Consider the following 14118-nt stretch of genomic DNA (forward strand, 5'->3'; position numbering starts at 1 on the left):
AGGAATGGCTTTCAGGCAGAGGCAGTCAAGTACTTGTTAAGCCTCTCTCCATAACATGAGTATACATTAAATAGAAGAATTCCCAACTAAGCTTGCAAGAAGTACAATTACTACTAAAGGACTAAGAGTGCTAATAAGCCCCAGGTAGTTAGAGTCTTCATCTGTAGGAGATAAACTGCAGCCACACCTTCTGCTGTGGCGTATGTGCCAGCATTCTTGCAATAAATATCCGATGGGAGATCAGCTCAAGCCAGGCATACACAAAGCCAGGAGCTTTGGTAGGCCTCAAGATGTGGAATGTATTGCTGAAAAAAGAAAACCTTAGTCAGAAGCACAGTCCAACTTAAATATAGTGAACAACAAATGAAAAGGAATATAAGTAAGTAGACAACATGCAAGCTGCGTTACAAATCAAGATGCTTTAAATCCACAAGAGTTCTACTACTCAAATTTTACTACGCTAAGACAGCAACTCTTAACAGGAAATCTCTATTAATTCAACAATACTCACCAGAAAGCTGTCAGTGTCTGGAAATTAATGGTCTCCAATACATGCTCAGGTGCATTGAGTTCCAAGAGCAGCATAATAAAAATTCGATGGTAGGGAAGCTGCTGAAATTCACTCTGCCGAACATCATGATCCTGCAGGAGAACTCCCACTACTATCCCAAGGACCTATAAAACACACAGAAATTCACTTACCACTCTCTACTCATGCTTTCTTTACCCCCTCAGAAAGCCTCTCCCTGAGCTAACATCTGTTGCCAATCTTCGTTCCTCTATTTCGTATGTGAGCTGCTGCAACAGCATGACCACTGGTAGACAAGTGGTGTAGGTCCGCGCCTGATCCCAGACCGCCAAAGTGGAGCATGCTGAACTTAACCACTAGGCCAACGAGGCTGGCCCTACCTTGCGTTCTTAAACCCCACGTTAAAGGAAAGGATATATACCATTTGAATACAAAATTATATGCTGGCAGCCAAAGGTGTCAAACATTGGTTTGATTTGGCCTGCAGAGTTTTCTGTGTTTTCTTTGAATTTCAATACCCTTGGACCAGACATGTATACTCTCCACAAATGCCCAATGGTTTTTCTAAAGCTCTAGAAATCAACATGGCACATCATATTTTATATGTTAACACAATCTAACAATCTAATTTTTCGGGTCTGACATTAAGTTGACAAGAGGCAAATGGTTTATACTTCTCTTGGTATTTAGTAGATGGGGGCCAGGGAAGCTGTTAGGCTGCAGAAATGTCTCAAACAAAGAACTGTCCTGCACTCCATCTGATTTTTCCACTGAATGGTGAGGGATGTGATAACCCATCTGTAATTACCCAAGACCAAACTCTTAAATTCATTTTTGCCCTATTTCAATACTCAAATTTATAGGGATTCCAGTTTAAATAAAAATAAAACTACTTTGTTCCTTTTCAGAAAATCATGACAACTGCAATGTCACGCATGGTATTTGAAGTGCCAATCTGTTATCAGTGGACATATCTAGTCATCCCGTTTTCGCAGTGATTCTGTGTATAGGGGCAAATCGCATACTACCTAAATATCTTCTGGTGAAGCCATTACCAAACATTTGCATACTGAAGTACATCATGATATTTTTTTCTTTGGTCTCTCAGTCAAGTCACCATACTCTTCTCCTAAACTTCAGGGATTATGTGTATATATTATCTATGAACTTAATTTCAGGACAGAAAGGGGGATGCTACAAAATGTTTTGGGGAAGGGGTTGGGCCCTGTAGGGCTGAGAACCACTGATGCAGACCTCATGTACCAAGACTAAGGCAAGAAAGGATTTCAGACCTTGTTCAGCAGATTGATCTTTGTGACAGTATTGGTGGCCTCCCCTGAGTGCTTCACTAGCAGTGCAATGAGTCGGACAAAGGCATCCAGGTTGTGATAGCACTTGGCTCGAATCATAGTGGGATTAGCAGCAGGATTGTGCTGCTGCTCTGCCTGAGCACGATAACTGATTTCAACACACATTTCAGTACAGAGACGAAAGAACCTTGTTATGAGGTCATCAGTTTTCAGGATTCCTTGCTGGTGCATCTACCAAGGGAACAAAAATATAAAAAGGTACAACACATGAATATACTTTTAACTTTCACATTTAAAAAGTATTCTCTCATTTATTCCTATCATCACATTTCTAATTCCTACTTTGTCAAAGAAAAGGTGTCATAAAAAATGACTTCTCCATTAAGTACCCATGACAGAATTGCTCCAGTTTTATGGAGAACAGAGAAGATGAAAATTGAGAAAGAAATAATTACACGGCAATTTTGAACAGCAATCCACAGCCAAGTAATTTACAAAATTGACTATGCAAATTAAACCAACTTTTAGTAACCCACTAAGTCATGTTAAGACACTCTGGCCAATGCATATTTTCCCAAATGAGGAGAATAAATTACATATATTTTACTTTCTCACAGAGTTTAAGATAATTTCTTCCAACTTACTTTACCAATAACAAAGTTTTTGAAACTCCAACTAGCTGCACCAGAAAAATCAAGTAATAATTTCTACAATAAGTAGGTACCAAAAGAAAATACCCACAGATCACCCCTGGCTATTTTAATGAAAATTAAGTTATCTTAAAGTAAATTAAAGTGGAAAGAGCAAGTTTATTTAAAAGAAAGGATAAAGTACAAATTTTATGACATATGATCTGCAAGTGAAGCAGAGCAGAAAAATTACTTGGCTAGTACAAAAGATGACGACAACAGTATGAACAAGACAGTATAACAAGCATTAAGGAAGCAGTGGGAGAAGGAAGTCAGTGCTTACTAAACAAAAATACCAAGTTCAGAATGAAAACTTGACAATTTAACTGTCCCTTGATAAGCAACAAAACAGCTAAATTGACAACACACCCTCGCCAAGACAGGAAGCCAGCAAAGGGACTTTTGTACGTTGAAATCTGAAAAACTAACCAAAGAGAGGAAGCAAGAACAGACTGCTATGATCAAGAGGGAGCACAAGGAGGAAAAAAGAATTCCCAAAAGGATACAAAAGGGAATAGATAAGTATAATATATTATCTTTTTCAAATGGAGAGAAGAAATGAGAGCAAATAAGCCAGCGAGAAGAGCTGAGACAGGTGCCACATCCATACCCATGAAATATCAATGATCACAGAAACCAACTGATTCAAAATTCTTCCATCCAAATCATAAATCAAACCAGAAACAGGTAGTAACAGCTTTTCAATAGGGTATTTTTATAATTCTCTGGATTCTTTTAGGGGAGAACTTACTAAGTAACATTCATCTTGAAAAGCAGATCCAATTTCTAACAACTTCTAAAATTCCAGTCAGCTCGTCTACATTCAATTGTGATTTATTTGCTAATAGATCTACTTTGCAATCTTTCTATGGTGGCGCACCTAAGCTTTGATCTCAGTTTGAAGAAATAAAATGGTCAATCTGCAGAAATAAGCAGATATCTCTCCCTGAACACATCCCAACAGTCGTACTAAAGGAATGCTAAGGCCACTTGAGGAAAAGTACCACTCTTGTCAGGAAAGTAACACGATTACGACACACTGACTACTGGGTCCTAATCTTCACAGTGGTTGAAAGTGGCCAGGGATGATCAAAAACAGAATGCTAATGGTACTATGGCTCTCTTCCTACATTTTCTTCTGTTCATAAATATTCCTGCCAAACCTAGTTTTTAACTACAGACTTGTTTCCTAACTTTAACTCAAAGTCTAATTGATCAAATTGAATTAAAATAAATACTGGAAACTATTTTGCAAAAGAGTACACTTAGCAGTTTTAGGTAGATAAGCAACTTAGAAATTTTTTTAAAAATTTAAATTAAGTTTTTGGTTGTGTTATGTTTTATTTAAATATAGGCCATTTCAAGAATTCTACTTATTTATTAGCCCATAATCCCATCACTGATTATCAAGCTAGTAAAATTACTATATATGTTTGGCAACTTCATTATTCATTATCTGACTCACTGTGCTTTGTAGCTGTGACAACTGAAATGGGATAAAGAGAACTAAATGGGACAGGGAATGGCAACTTTACTGCTTAGTGACCAATGATGAGGAAATAGACTTTATCAATTTAACACAGTAAAGGTGATGACATTTTTGATTTACATGAGTATGGAGGTAACTGTCTGACCACAGGTACATAATACTGAGCTTTAATATTGGAGGCATCACACCCTACTTATGTTGAATAAAAAGCACCTTTCTTTCCAAAAGCTCTACCTGTCCAACAAACGCAGAGAAAGCTTTGGTACTGTCACGGCCAGCTGCTGCTGAATGGTAGAGATTCACCCATTCCCTCAGAAGATACTCTGCCTTCTCCCTCAGGCCTGGAGGATCATCGTACTCTGAGGCTTGAGAGATCCCAGAATGCATCATAAAGTTAGGGCCTCCATGAGCACGATCAATCATTGCTTCATAGTTGGATCGCACTACTTCCATCAGCTGGGGCAATCTAGTACAATAAATCCAGAATGAAAATCAGTCTACTCATGCTTGTGATTTCACAGACATACAGTTGGACAATTTGCTTATTTAATAGAAACCACAAGAGTGATGATTCACTTAACCATTTCCATATTTAAACAAAACTATCCTTGGTCTCTTCATATCTGTTTACTTATGAAGAAAAATATACAAATGAATGACCTCAGTTAAGCTTCTTGACCCCAAAAACGGTGCCCGTTGAAATGGAGCTGACGTTCATAGTCAACAGATATTTACTTGTGCCTACTATGTGCCTTGAGTTATTATTTACCTTCATTCTCAAAAGTTCTTTGAGATATTATTTCCATTTTACAAGAAACAGGCTTAGGGAGGGTACATCAACTTGTCTACAATCAGAGATTTTAAGTGGCAGAGCCAGGATTAACACAGGACCCTGACACTAAGTCTAGTAGTACTGTACGTACTGGTCTACAGCAAGGCTTGGCAGTTAGTTAAGCTTTCATATTTCAAGGGACAACATTAGGCCTCACTAAAGCTTCCCATAGGTTGTAGGTAAAGCAGTTATAACAGGTAATGTTAGTAAGTCTGCACATTCATTTCTAAAGCTCTTTCTTAGACTGCTGAATACACAGGGATCCCAAAACATTTCATGCTCACCCTTCTGGAGCATTGCCTCTGGAGTGCGCATTAATCCTCATGAGGGTTTCAATGGTGTGGAACAGATCTGCCTCAGTAACATGGGCAACACTCCTTTCATCCACCAGGAGGATTTTTACCAATTGCATAGCAAATGCCACGGCCATGTAGTTTAAACCATTCTCCATCGACTGGCAACAAAGAAAGCACAATGTAAGAAACAGAACGCTTACAGCAAACACACTTCCTGATTACCAGAGTCTGTTTTTCCTGTTCAATTTCTTCCATACCTGAGCTAGGTGAAGATCATACTGCTGCATGTTAACCAAATGATTGCGAATTAGCAACTCCACTGCCTCCACATTATACTTATATTCATCCCGACATTCAATTAGGCACCTAGAAAAAGTCAGTTATTTCTTTATTCATATAGGCTTAACCATCAGATAAAACAAAGATCCCCTTTTATTCAATGGTAATTTGTTCCAAAATAAGGATGCCTTTAATGGGTAAGCAACCAAGTGCCCATCAACTGATGAATGGATAAAGAAGATGTAGTCTATATGTATGCAATGGAATACTCAGCCATAAGAAAGGACAAAATCGTTCTATTTGCAACAACATGGAGGACCTTGAGGGTATTATGTTAAGTGAAATAAGCCAGACAGAGAAAGACAAACACTGGATGATTTCACTCGTATGTGGAAGATAAACAAACACATGGACAAAGAGAACAGGTAAGGGGTAGGGTGCAAAAGGGGTAAAGAGGTGCATATGTATGGTGATGGACAAACCAAACCTGTAATAAACCAATATGACCTCAATAAAAGTAAATTAAATTAAAAAAGGATGCCTTGAGAACCAACTGCAAATCAGTATCCAAGATTCAAAACAGCCAATAATAAAGTAGAACAGACAGCTCAGCATTAAAACTCAAGCTTTGCTCTCAAAGCCTAGAAAACAAAGCGTTTCATTTAAGACATTAAAATATGTATATATGAAGACCACTGCTATGAAATCATCAAAATCTTTTAAAATCTATGATCTATAATTTATTCCCCAAAGCGAAATACTGGTTTTCTGTATCCATCATGGGCACCAGATAGAAAACGGACAACCATTCAACAATTCTCACTACTTAGAATTAGGAATTCCAAATGTCCCATTTACCTTCCAAAGGGAAACCTCTGGACATAAACAGGGCCATGCATGTCAGAAGGCAGTCCAGTAAATAGTACTCTTCTAAGAGGGCTACTGACCTTGTGATCTGTTTGTTACACCATGGAGACCCATAAGCCCGGCCATCTTGAAGAGCTTTTAGGACCAAGAGATGGCACTCCCTATAGCGCAACAGTAGGTCAGCATCAGCACCACTTGTGGCATCTAGTAAGCCCTCTACCGCCTAGGGAAGAAAAAAGCGTTCAGAACCATGGAAAATATAGTTGGTAGCCCAACAACCAAAGCCAGGAACCAGTCCTTAATGCAAACTACACCACACCTTCTAAAGAAGGCCTTGAGTTAAGTACCTCCACTCACCAAAATCCTTTCATTTACCCAACACACACAGGCTAACTTCCATCTAGTTTATGCTCACTCTGTGTTCTTCATTGTCATAAAAGGCTCCACTGTCCCTACACAGTCAAAATCCAAGGCTCCCCACCCAGCCCACCCCATTACTCAAGTACATGGATCAACCTGTCCCTCAAAATCTAAAGGGCTATCTTTTAGTTTCCTAAACAACCATATTTCTAGAAAATCTTAATGGGAAAAACAGATTTCCCACTTTACTATTTGTGACTGCCATGACTACATTCTACTCCTGAGAAAATCACCTGCTTATCAGAGAACAGACCTTACTTTCTATTAGTTTTTAAAATCTTCAGCATAACTTAGGTAGATGATGGTGCACATCACTACATATATACAAACCTAGTTTCTTCTGAAAGCAACAGTTTAAGAACTAACCTTCTGGAGCAATCCAAGAGCAGCTATAGCATCTCGAGAGTTTCGAGATAATACTACAACCTCCAAAAGACTTCTAAGAGCCTGAGCTTGAGGGTTCATGGCCAAAGTTGGTGGGATGGCATGTAGGTGCTGCTCCAGTTCTGTAATGCACTTATCATAAATCTGAGCTACATCATCTGTTGCCCAAGCTTGCTATTTCAGAGAAGGAAACAAGCAAAAAAGAGATAGGCAAAATTTTTAAAGATTTTTCATTAGCACATGTAGCAACTGAAAAGTCTATTAGTACGTTTACTCCCATTATTTTTTTTCTTCTTTCATCAAAACACGAAGGGGCTCTTCCATTCCCTTTCCTGAACTATTCACTCTTAATGCCATTAGGTGGGGTGGTGCAGGGCAGGCATGGAGGGGGGAGGGTATTTCACTTGACAGCGGAAAGCCTGGTTGACACCAACACCAGTCATCAAAGAGAGCATGATATAAATAATGGGGTAGGCTGAGGGCAGCACACTTGTGGCATCTAATAATCTCTCTACAGCCTATGAAAGTAAGTAATCCAAACCGTGGGAAATACAGTACCAGTCCAACTGTCAAAGCCTGACAGGATAGGACAGAATAAGAACACAGCCATCATTTCTGTGATATTCCTATCAAAGACGCTCTATTCATGAGAACATACTGGATAAACCTAAATCAGGCCATTCTAGAAAATAACTGGTTTCTAATCTGCAAAAGTGTCAAGGTCATGAAAAATGAAAAAACTAAGAAGCTGTACAATGAACGACCTGAGGGAAATTTTAAAAATATGACAATTAAATGAAATGTGTGGTTCTGAAATAGGTTTTTTTTTACTATAGAAAGACAGTATTGGGACACTTATAAAACTTGAATGAGGTCTAAGGATTAGATGGTATTAACACATCAGTGTTAACTTCCTGATTTCAATGGCTGTACTATGCTCATATAGGAGAACGTCTTTGGAGGAAACACAGACCAAAGATTCCAGAAGTGATGGGGACACATCAAGGTCATCAGCTTACATTCAAATGGTTCAGGGGGAAATGTTTCCCCCTATATTTTCAACTTTTCTATAAATAATTGTTTCAAATTTTTAGGAAATCTTTTTATAAAATACAGGGGAAGCCAAGAGGTCACCATGTAAATTCCTCTAATTAGGCCAAACATGACAGGTTAATCAACCTCAAGGATTTAGAAAAACAAATTCCCCTTTATGCCATGCTGATCTGATACAAAGAATACTACCTATATTCAACAACTGTGGGTATTTTTTTCCACTGTAGCTTAAGCTCCCAGGAAGTAAGAGACATATTGACTGATGAAAACATTCAAATTAAACTGTAAAACACTCAATTTAATCCAAGGCGAGTATTTACCTTCATGGGCTGAGCTAAAAATCCTGTGGGCTGACTTAAATCGTTTGTAGGCAAAAAGCCAGGCACATTCCGTGCAAACTCTTCATAAACAGCCAGCTGCTTTGGGTCCACACCACCAACCTTGGAAGAAGAAAACCTATTTTGACAGGATCCTCTTCATAATCAAAGGAAACTTTTGAAAGTGGAAAGTATGCATGGAAGTAAGCAGAAAGGTTCTGAGAAAGGACACAGGAGTCATTACAACATGTAAGAGCATGACTGAGTATGCATGCATGGTGCGAACACACACATACACACAGTTAGGGGGTTTCCCATTTCCCTGAATCCTGTTGGAGTTACTCTCAGTTATAAATTCATTAAGTTTTTCCACTGGAAAATGCCTCAAATAGGACCATGTCAGTCCAACTCTCCGATGGAGCTGATAAAAATGATCAGATTTCTCATCATCTTCTTTTCACCAATAAGTAACTAGCAATAAAAACACAAGTACCAGAAGGGAAGACCAAGTTGGGAAACAAAAATTAATAGACACATGACCTCTTTAGAGCAGTACTTCAACAACTAGGGTGGGAGGAGGGAGAAGAGAGGGGGAGCCCCACATCTAAACCATTTCTATGTCTTCTGCACAAGTAGCCTTTAAGTGAAATGCTGCTCAGGTGAGATGCTTTCTCAGAAACAAAATTTAACTCCACTGTCCTATTCCTGGTGAGGAGTTTAACCAACAAGAACAGAAGGAAAACAAAGTTGGGGCAGGGAGAGACAGAGCCCCTAATTCTCACTTTCAGCCTGATTTGCTCTGGCATCCGCTCAGCTTGGTATGTTAACACAACAGGATCACAGTACCTGCGTCCTTCTTGCCTAGCATGTTTTCTCAGCTCAAATTCCTGCAAACAAAAAAAGTCACTGAGGTTCTTGTTATGAGGCACTTTCTTAAATAGAAAAAACAAATACTTAAAAGGGAAATGCTAAACACTTACAGTTGCTAATCTCTTGTCCATCTCAGGGCCTGCTTTTTCTACTGCAGTCTTCTGAATAAAGCAGCAAGCTAATTCACAATTGTCCTGAGCTAACTGAGCAGCCGCCTGATCCATCATTTCCCTTTGTTGTGGAGATGCAGTCTGTCAGGAGGGAGAGAGGCAGAAAGAAAAAGATTTTAAAGTTTCTGTGGACAAGATAGATATAATACGAAATGCAGAGCTTAGACAACTGAACTTTAAAAGTTCTGACTCTATGACTCATTAACTGTGACCATGAAATAGTCTAATAATATCTTCATCTATACAATGAAAATACCATTCACTCAAAACATCTTACCAGGTTGTTGTGAAGATGGTGAACAGTAGGAAAACAGCCAAGCAATAAACAAAGGCATTATTAACCATATCTGAGACCCAAAATTAATAACTGAGTTACTTGAAGATTGTGTGCTTGTATGTGTGTACATACCAAGTCCCTTTAAATCATTTTGCACTGTCCTACTCCATGTGCTTTAATCTCAATTCTTCATGGTAAACAGAATCAAGATTGGTAACTTACACATGTTTTAAAAAATTCCTTCATTTCTTTAAACCAATAAATATTTGGTTATCTACTATCTGCCAAATCCTGTGTTGAGGATACAAGAGTGAACAAAAACAGACATGAGGTTTCATGTCACAAAACTTAGAATCTAAGCAGAAAGAAGACATCAAACAAATATGGTGACTATTAAATGAATAAATGGAAATGCAAAGAAAAACAAACTCTTTCAGGCAAGCAGTAAGGAGTTTCATACTACACCAAGGAAATAATCAACTTACACGAAGGGCTGAGGCAAAACTGTTTTTCAGGTTGGTGGATATGCTCATGAGCAAAGGTTCCCTGCAAGTAATCATAGCCATTCCAGCTGTCAAGTTACGCATCATGTGATGAGCTGCTATCCGCATTCGAGATTCCTCAGAATCCAGAGCAAAATCCTTCCTGACTATTTGCTCACAAGTAGTCATGGCAATCTTAATTGATCGATCCACCACAGGATGGACCAACTCCTGGACAGCCCGTTCAATTGCTTGGCGCACACACTGCTTCAGCTGTGGATGGGCCTGAAACAAGGGAATCTAGGTGGGGAAAAACAAGTGAGGTCAACAGCTTGTTTAAATAAGACAACTCTATTTCTATCAGTAATCACACCCATGATTTTGGAATTACTTCAAGGTTAACAATTTACCACCAATTTCTACTTTAAATTAATCAAGGAAATGCTCAGGAAACAGAAGTTAAACTACAAAGAGAGAGTAGTATTTAGTATACCTTGTGATACATGATAAAAGATGTGTCTCTGATTTTTAAAAAAGTCTAAGTTTAATGGGCAAATTGTTCATTAGAAGATGCATTACCTGCTTAATTAAAGATGCTACCTGCTTAAATTTGTAGCTCAAGCACTGTTAAAGCAACTTCTTTAGTAGTTGGGGAAATACAAGAAGATTCAAGTTTACAAAAAAAATGCTTTCTACAAGAACTATTATTGCCACAAAAAATGCCTCAGAATAGCGAGCATTTTATATTACTGTATACTGAAGCCTTTTGCTTCACTTAAAGGCTGTTTCCAGTCTTTTATCTCTGGTATAAACAATGCCCTAACACTTACTTGGTCTCTTTAACTTACTGAATTTCTAAGAAATTTTTTTCAACATTCACGATGAACCTATAAAAGTATTCAAGATTACTGGGAGTATTATAACGGGAAATCACAATTTCTAGATCTAGGCTCCACGCCCCGCCCCCAAAACTAAGTACCATATCTACAGGGAAAAAAAAAAAAAAGACCCTGTTAAAATGATCTCTTCAAAATCCTTTCAAGTCCTTTAAACACAAAAATTCACTGTATTAATGTTACTTACTCCAATATTTGTGAACATTTTCAGTTTCTAAAAAGCAAAGACAATGCAAACTCCAAGTATCTGATTCTGAACTAAAGTGTTAATAAGCAGAACAAAATACTGAAGATAAACAATCAATTATCACCCAGAATATACAGACTAAAATATTACCTTTAAATAAACAGAGCAAAAAAGATTGATGGGAAGTTATTTTTATATGACCGTAGATCAAACTGCTTCCCAGAACCAGGTTACAGAAATGTAACTGAAAGTACTAAGTCTCACTTCAAGACCTTGGCCCTGGATTTTATATAGAGTAGTTAGAGTAGTCCCTCCCTTATTTGTGACTTCCTTTTCCACAGTTTCGGTTACCCTCCATCAACTGCTGTTCAAAAGCAAATGATTCTCCTTTGGACATATTGTCAGAAGGTCAACAATAACCTAACGCTACATCATAACACCTACGTCATTCACGTGACTTCATCTCATCGTGTAGGCATTGTATCGTCTCACATCACACAAGAAGGGTGAGTGCAGTACAGTAAGATATTTTCAGAAACCACATTCACATAACTTTTATTACAGTATCTTATAACTGTTCTATTTTATTATTAGTTGTTAATCTCTTAATGTGCCTAATTTATAAATTAAACTTTATCATATGTATGTATGTACAGGAAAAAACACAGTTTATATAGAGTTTGATATTATCCCCAGTTTCAGGCATCCGCACACACACGATTCAGCTCAGTTCCAGCTATCTGCCAAGAGAAATGGCTTGATGCAAGGCTCAGGTGACACGATAAGGAACATAAAGAGCAAAAGGCTATGATATACACTAAGGATCTTCTAACCTGTGTAAGGTATTCTTGGAGATTGTGATTATATTGCCAGCTGACTTAATTTTAATATCATGCATTCGCATATGAGAAACCAATATAAATGATGTCTATTTACGACGATTATTTTTAAACTAGAAAAAAAGTCCCAGCTGTACTATACAGCAGTTCCCAATGTCTAATCTCTGCAACAAAAGCCTACAACCCAGGAATCCAGGAGGAAGGAGAAAAGGGAAAAGTAGGTAGCCAGTTTATTTGTCACAAAGTAAGAATAGGGGGATGGGGTGATGTTTACTTACTGTTGGGTTTAGAGTAATGTGTGGTGCCAGGCCTGCAAGAGAATAGACATTGATGTCGTGGTAGCTATACTGTGGCTGTGGTGGAACCGTGGCTGTACACGTGGTACTGGTAGCTGGTGTTGTAGAAGTTGCTAAATGTAAAGAGACAAAATAAGAGCTAATAAAAAGAGCACGTTCTTTCACTTTACTGTAAAATTAGCAGGGTATCAAGTGATCTTTATCTAATTAAACTAATTGGATAGGGGAGGGGAGGCAGCATAGCAGTCTGGCACATATCACATCTTTCCTACTATGAATTATCACAAGAGCAATTCTGTTAGTTTAACAGAGATGTGAACAACACATGTAAAACTATGTCAGTGGCAGTACCCCAGAGCACAAAAATCAATTGAGGAGTCATGCCACATTAGCAGACCAAAGTCTTGGTGGATTATTCTACATCATAGATGCCAATTTCAACCTAGGCTGTTCCTTGGTTTCACTTAGGGATTCTTAGCTATTGAGAGCTAAGAAAATCTGGTTTATTCAAACCAAACCTCTCAATTGTTCAACACCCCTACAGCTTCCCACATTTCCAATCCTCTCGGTCCAGGTAAACTAATGTACTCCCCTCGCAGGTCTAGCTAGTCTGGCCATCTCCAGATTTGAGGACTAACACAAGGCCATCATGTTACACAAGTTTTTGATAGCTCAAACAAAGTAAAAGATAACCGGGCTTAACTGGGATATGAGGAACAACTGATTAATGATATTTAGTTAAGAATACCATACGAATTACCTGGATAGATTCTACTACATAAGACAATATCTAGGCACTACTAACTTTTCCTTAATAATTAGGAAGGCTCACCAAAAGGGATATAAAGTTCTAGCACCATTTTATTTGGAACAATTATAACTTGCTACATGCAAGGAGAGGTACCATTTAAGGGAACATTCTGGAAAGCAGAGGGCTAATTACCACACTTACTTGTGGTTGTGATGGCAGGGAGTTCTTCTGGCTGCTTGACATCTTTTTTTGGAGCAGAGAGTTGCTCATCTAAGTTCTTTAGGCGATCTTTATCCTTTAGGAGGTTTCCAGGTTTTAGCTCATTGATGTCTAATGCAAGGTTCTTGCAGAGGACCTCAATCTCAAACTTCAAGTTTAACTGCATGATTCCAATATTTGATTAGAATTTTTAAAGCAAAAATTTAGTTTTATTCATAATATACTGTACTTTCAACCAACTGGTATATAGTGCTCCCCCAAAATACTCTACCTTCCCTGCAAACTTTGATAATGTCTAGGCAGAGAATATTCCAAAAAATAAAGAAGCAACAAATTTACCTTTAAGTCATGTTCCTGATGAAGCTCGGCTAATACATTCATAATTGCCATTGTCCAGGGGTTGGGTGGCCTAAAAACCTAAAGAAAAGCTATTATGTTAAGCTGGCCCCCAAATCATTCTTATTTTGTATTCTTTAAAACAGTTAAGCACTTATACCTATGTGCCCACAGCAAAACCCCTAAACTTCCCATCCATATCTTACTTCAGAAGAACACCAAAACCCAAAGCCACCCATTAGAATCGGTCCTATAATTCTACTTAGCCTCTCAAAGTGGAAATCTTGAGTTTCCCTGAGGAAACCTAACTAAACTAGCTCTGTGTTCGTA

General features: G+C 38.2%; 1 protein-coding gene across 14 annotated transcripts in view; it reads right to left on the minus strand.

Moving 5' to 3' along the window:
• Positions 1-14118, minus strand: part of CNOT1 (CCR4-NOT transcription complex subunit 1) — a 112975-nt gene that overhangs the window by 9373 nt on the left and 89484 nt on the right. For 7 of the 14 annotated variants that reach the window (XM_070612027.1, XM_070612024.1, XM_070612025.1 and 4 more), the window contains exons 28-42: positions 13792-13869; positions 13435-13612; positions 12465-12595; positions 10268-10564; positions 9446-9586; positions 9248-9352; positions 8469-8588; positions 7078-7269; positions 6372-6514; positions 5403-5511; positions 5134-5303; positions 4252-4483; positions 1822-2070; positions 512-675; positions 188-305 (exon numbers count right to left, since the gene is read on the minus strand). In XM_070612027.1, the coding sequence (XP_070468128.1) occupies positions 188-305; positions 512-675; positions 1822-2070; positions 4252-4483; positions 5134-5303; positions 5403-5511; positions 6372-6514; positions 7078-7269; positions 8469-8588; positions 9248-9352; positions 9446-9586; positions 10268-10564; positions 12465-12595; positions 13435-13612; positions 13792-13869 (2427 nt within the window). Of the gene's footprint in view, positions 1-187; positions 306-511; positions 676-1821; positions 2071-4230; positions 4484-5133; positions 5304-5402; positions 5512-6371; positions 6515-7077; positions 7270-8468; positions 8589-9247; positions 9372-9445; positions 9587-10267; positions 10565-12464; positions 12596-13434; positions 13613-13791; positions 13870-14118 lie in introns of all 14 variants that reach the window. The other 7 variants (XM_070612021.1, XM_070612018.1, XM_070612019.1 and 4 more) reach the window with 3 other exon arrangements.

Source organism: Equus przewalskii, chromosome 3 (genome assembly GCF_037783145.1).
Source record: "Equus przewalskii isolate Varuska chromosome 3, EquPr2, whole genome shotgun sequence".
Lineage (NCBI taxonomy): Eukaryota > Metazoa > Chordata > Mammalia > Perissodactyla > Equidae > Equus > Equus przewalskii.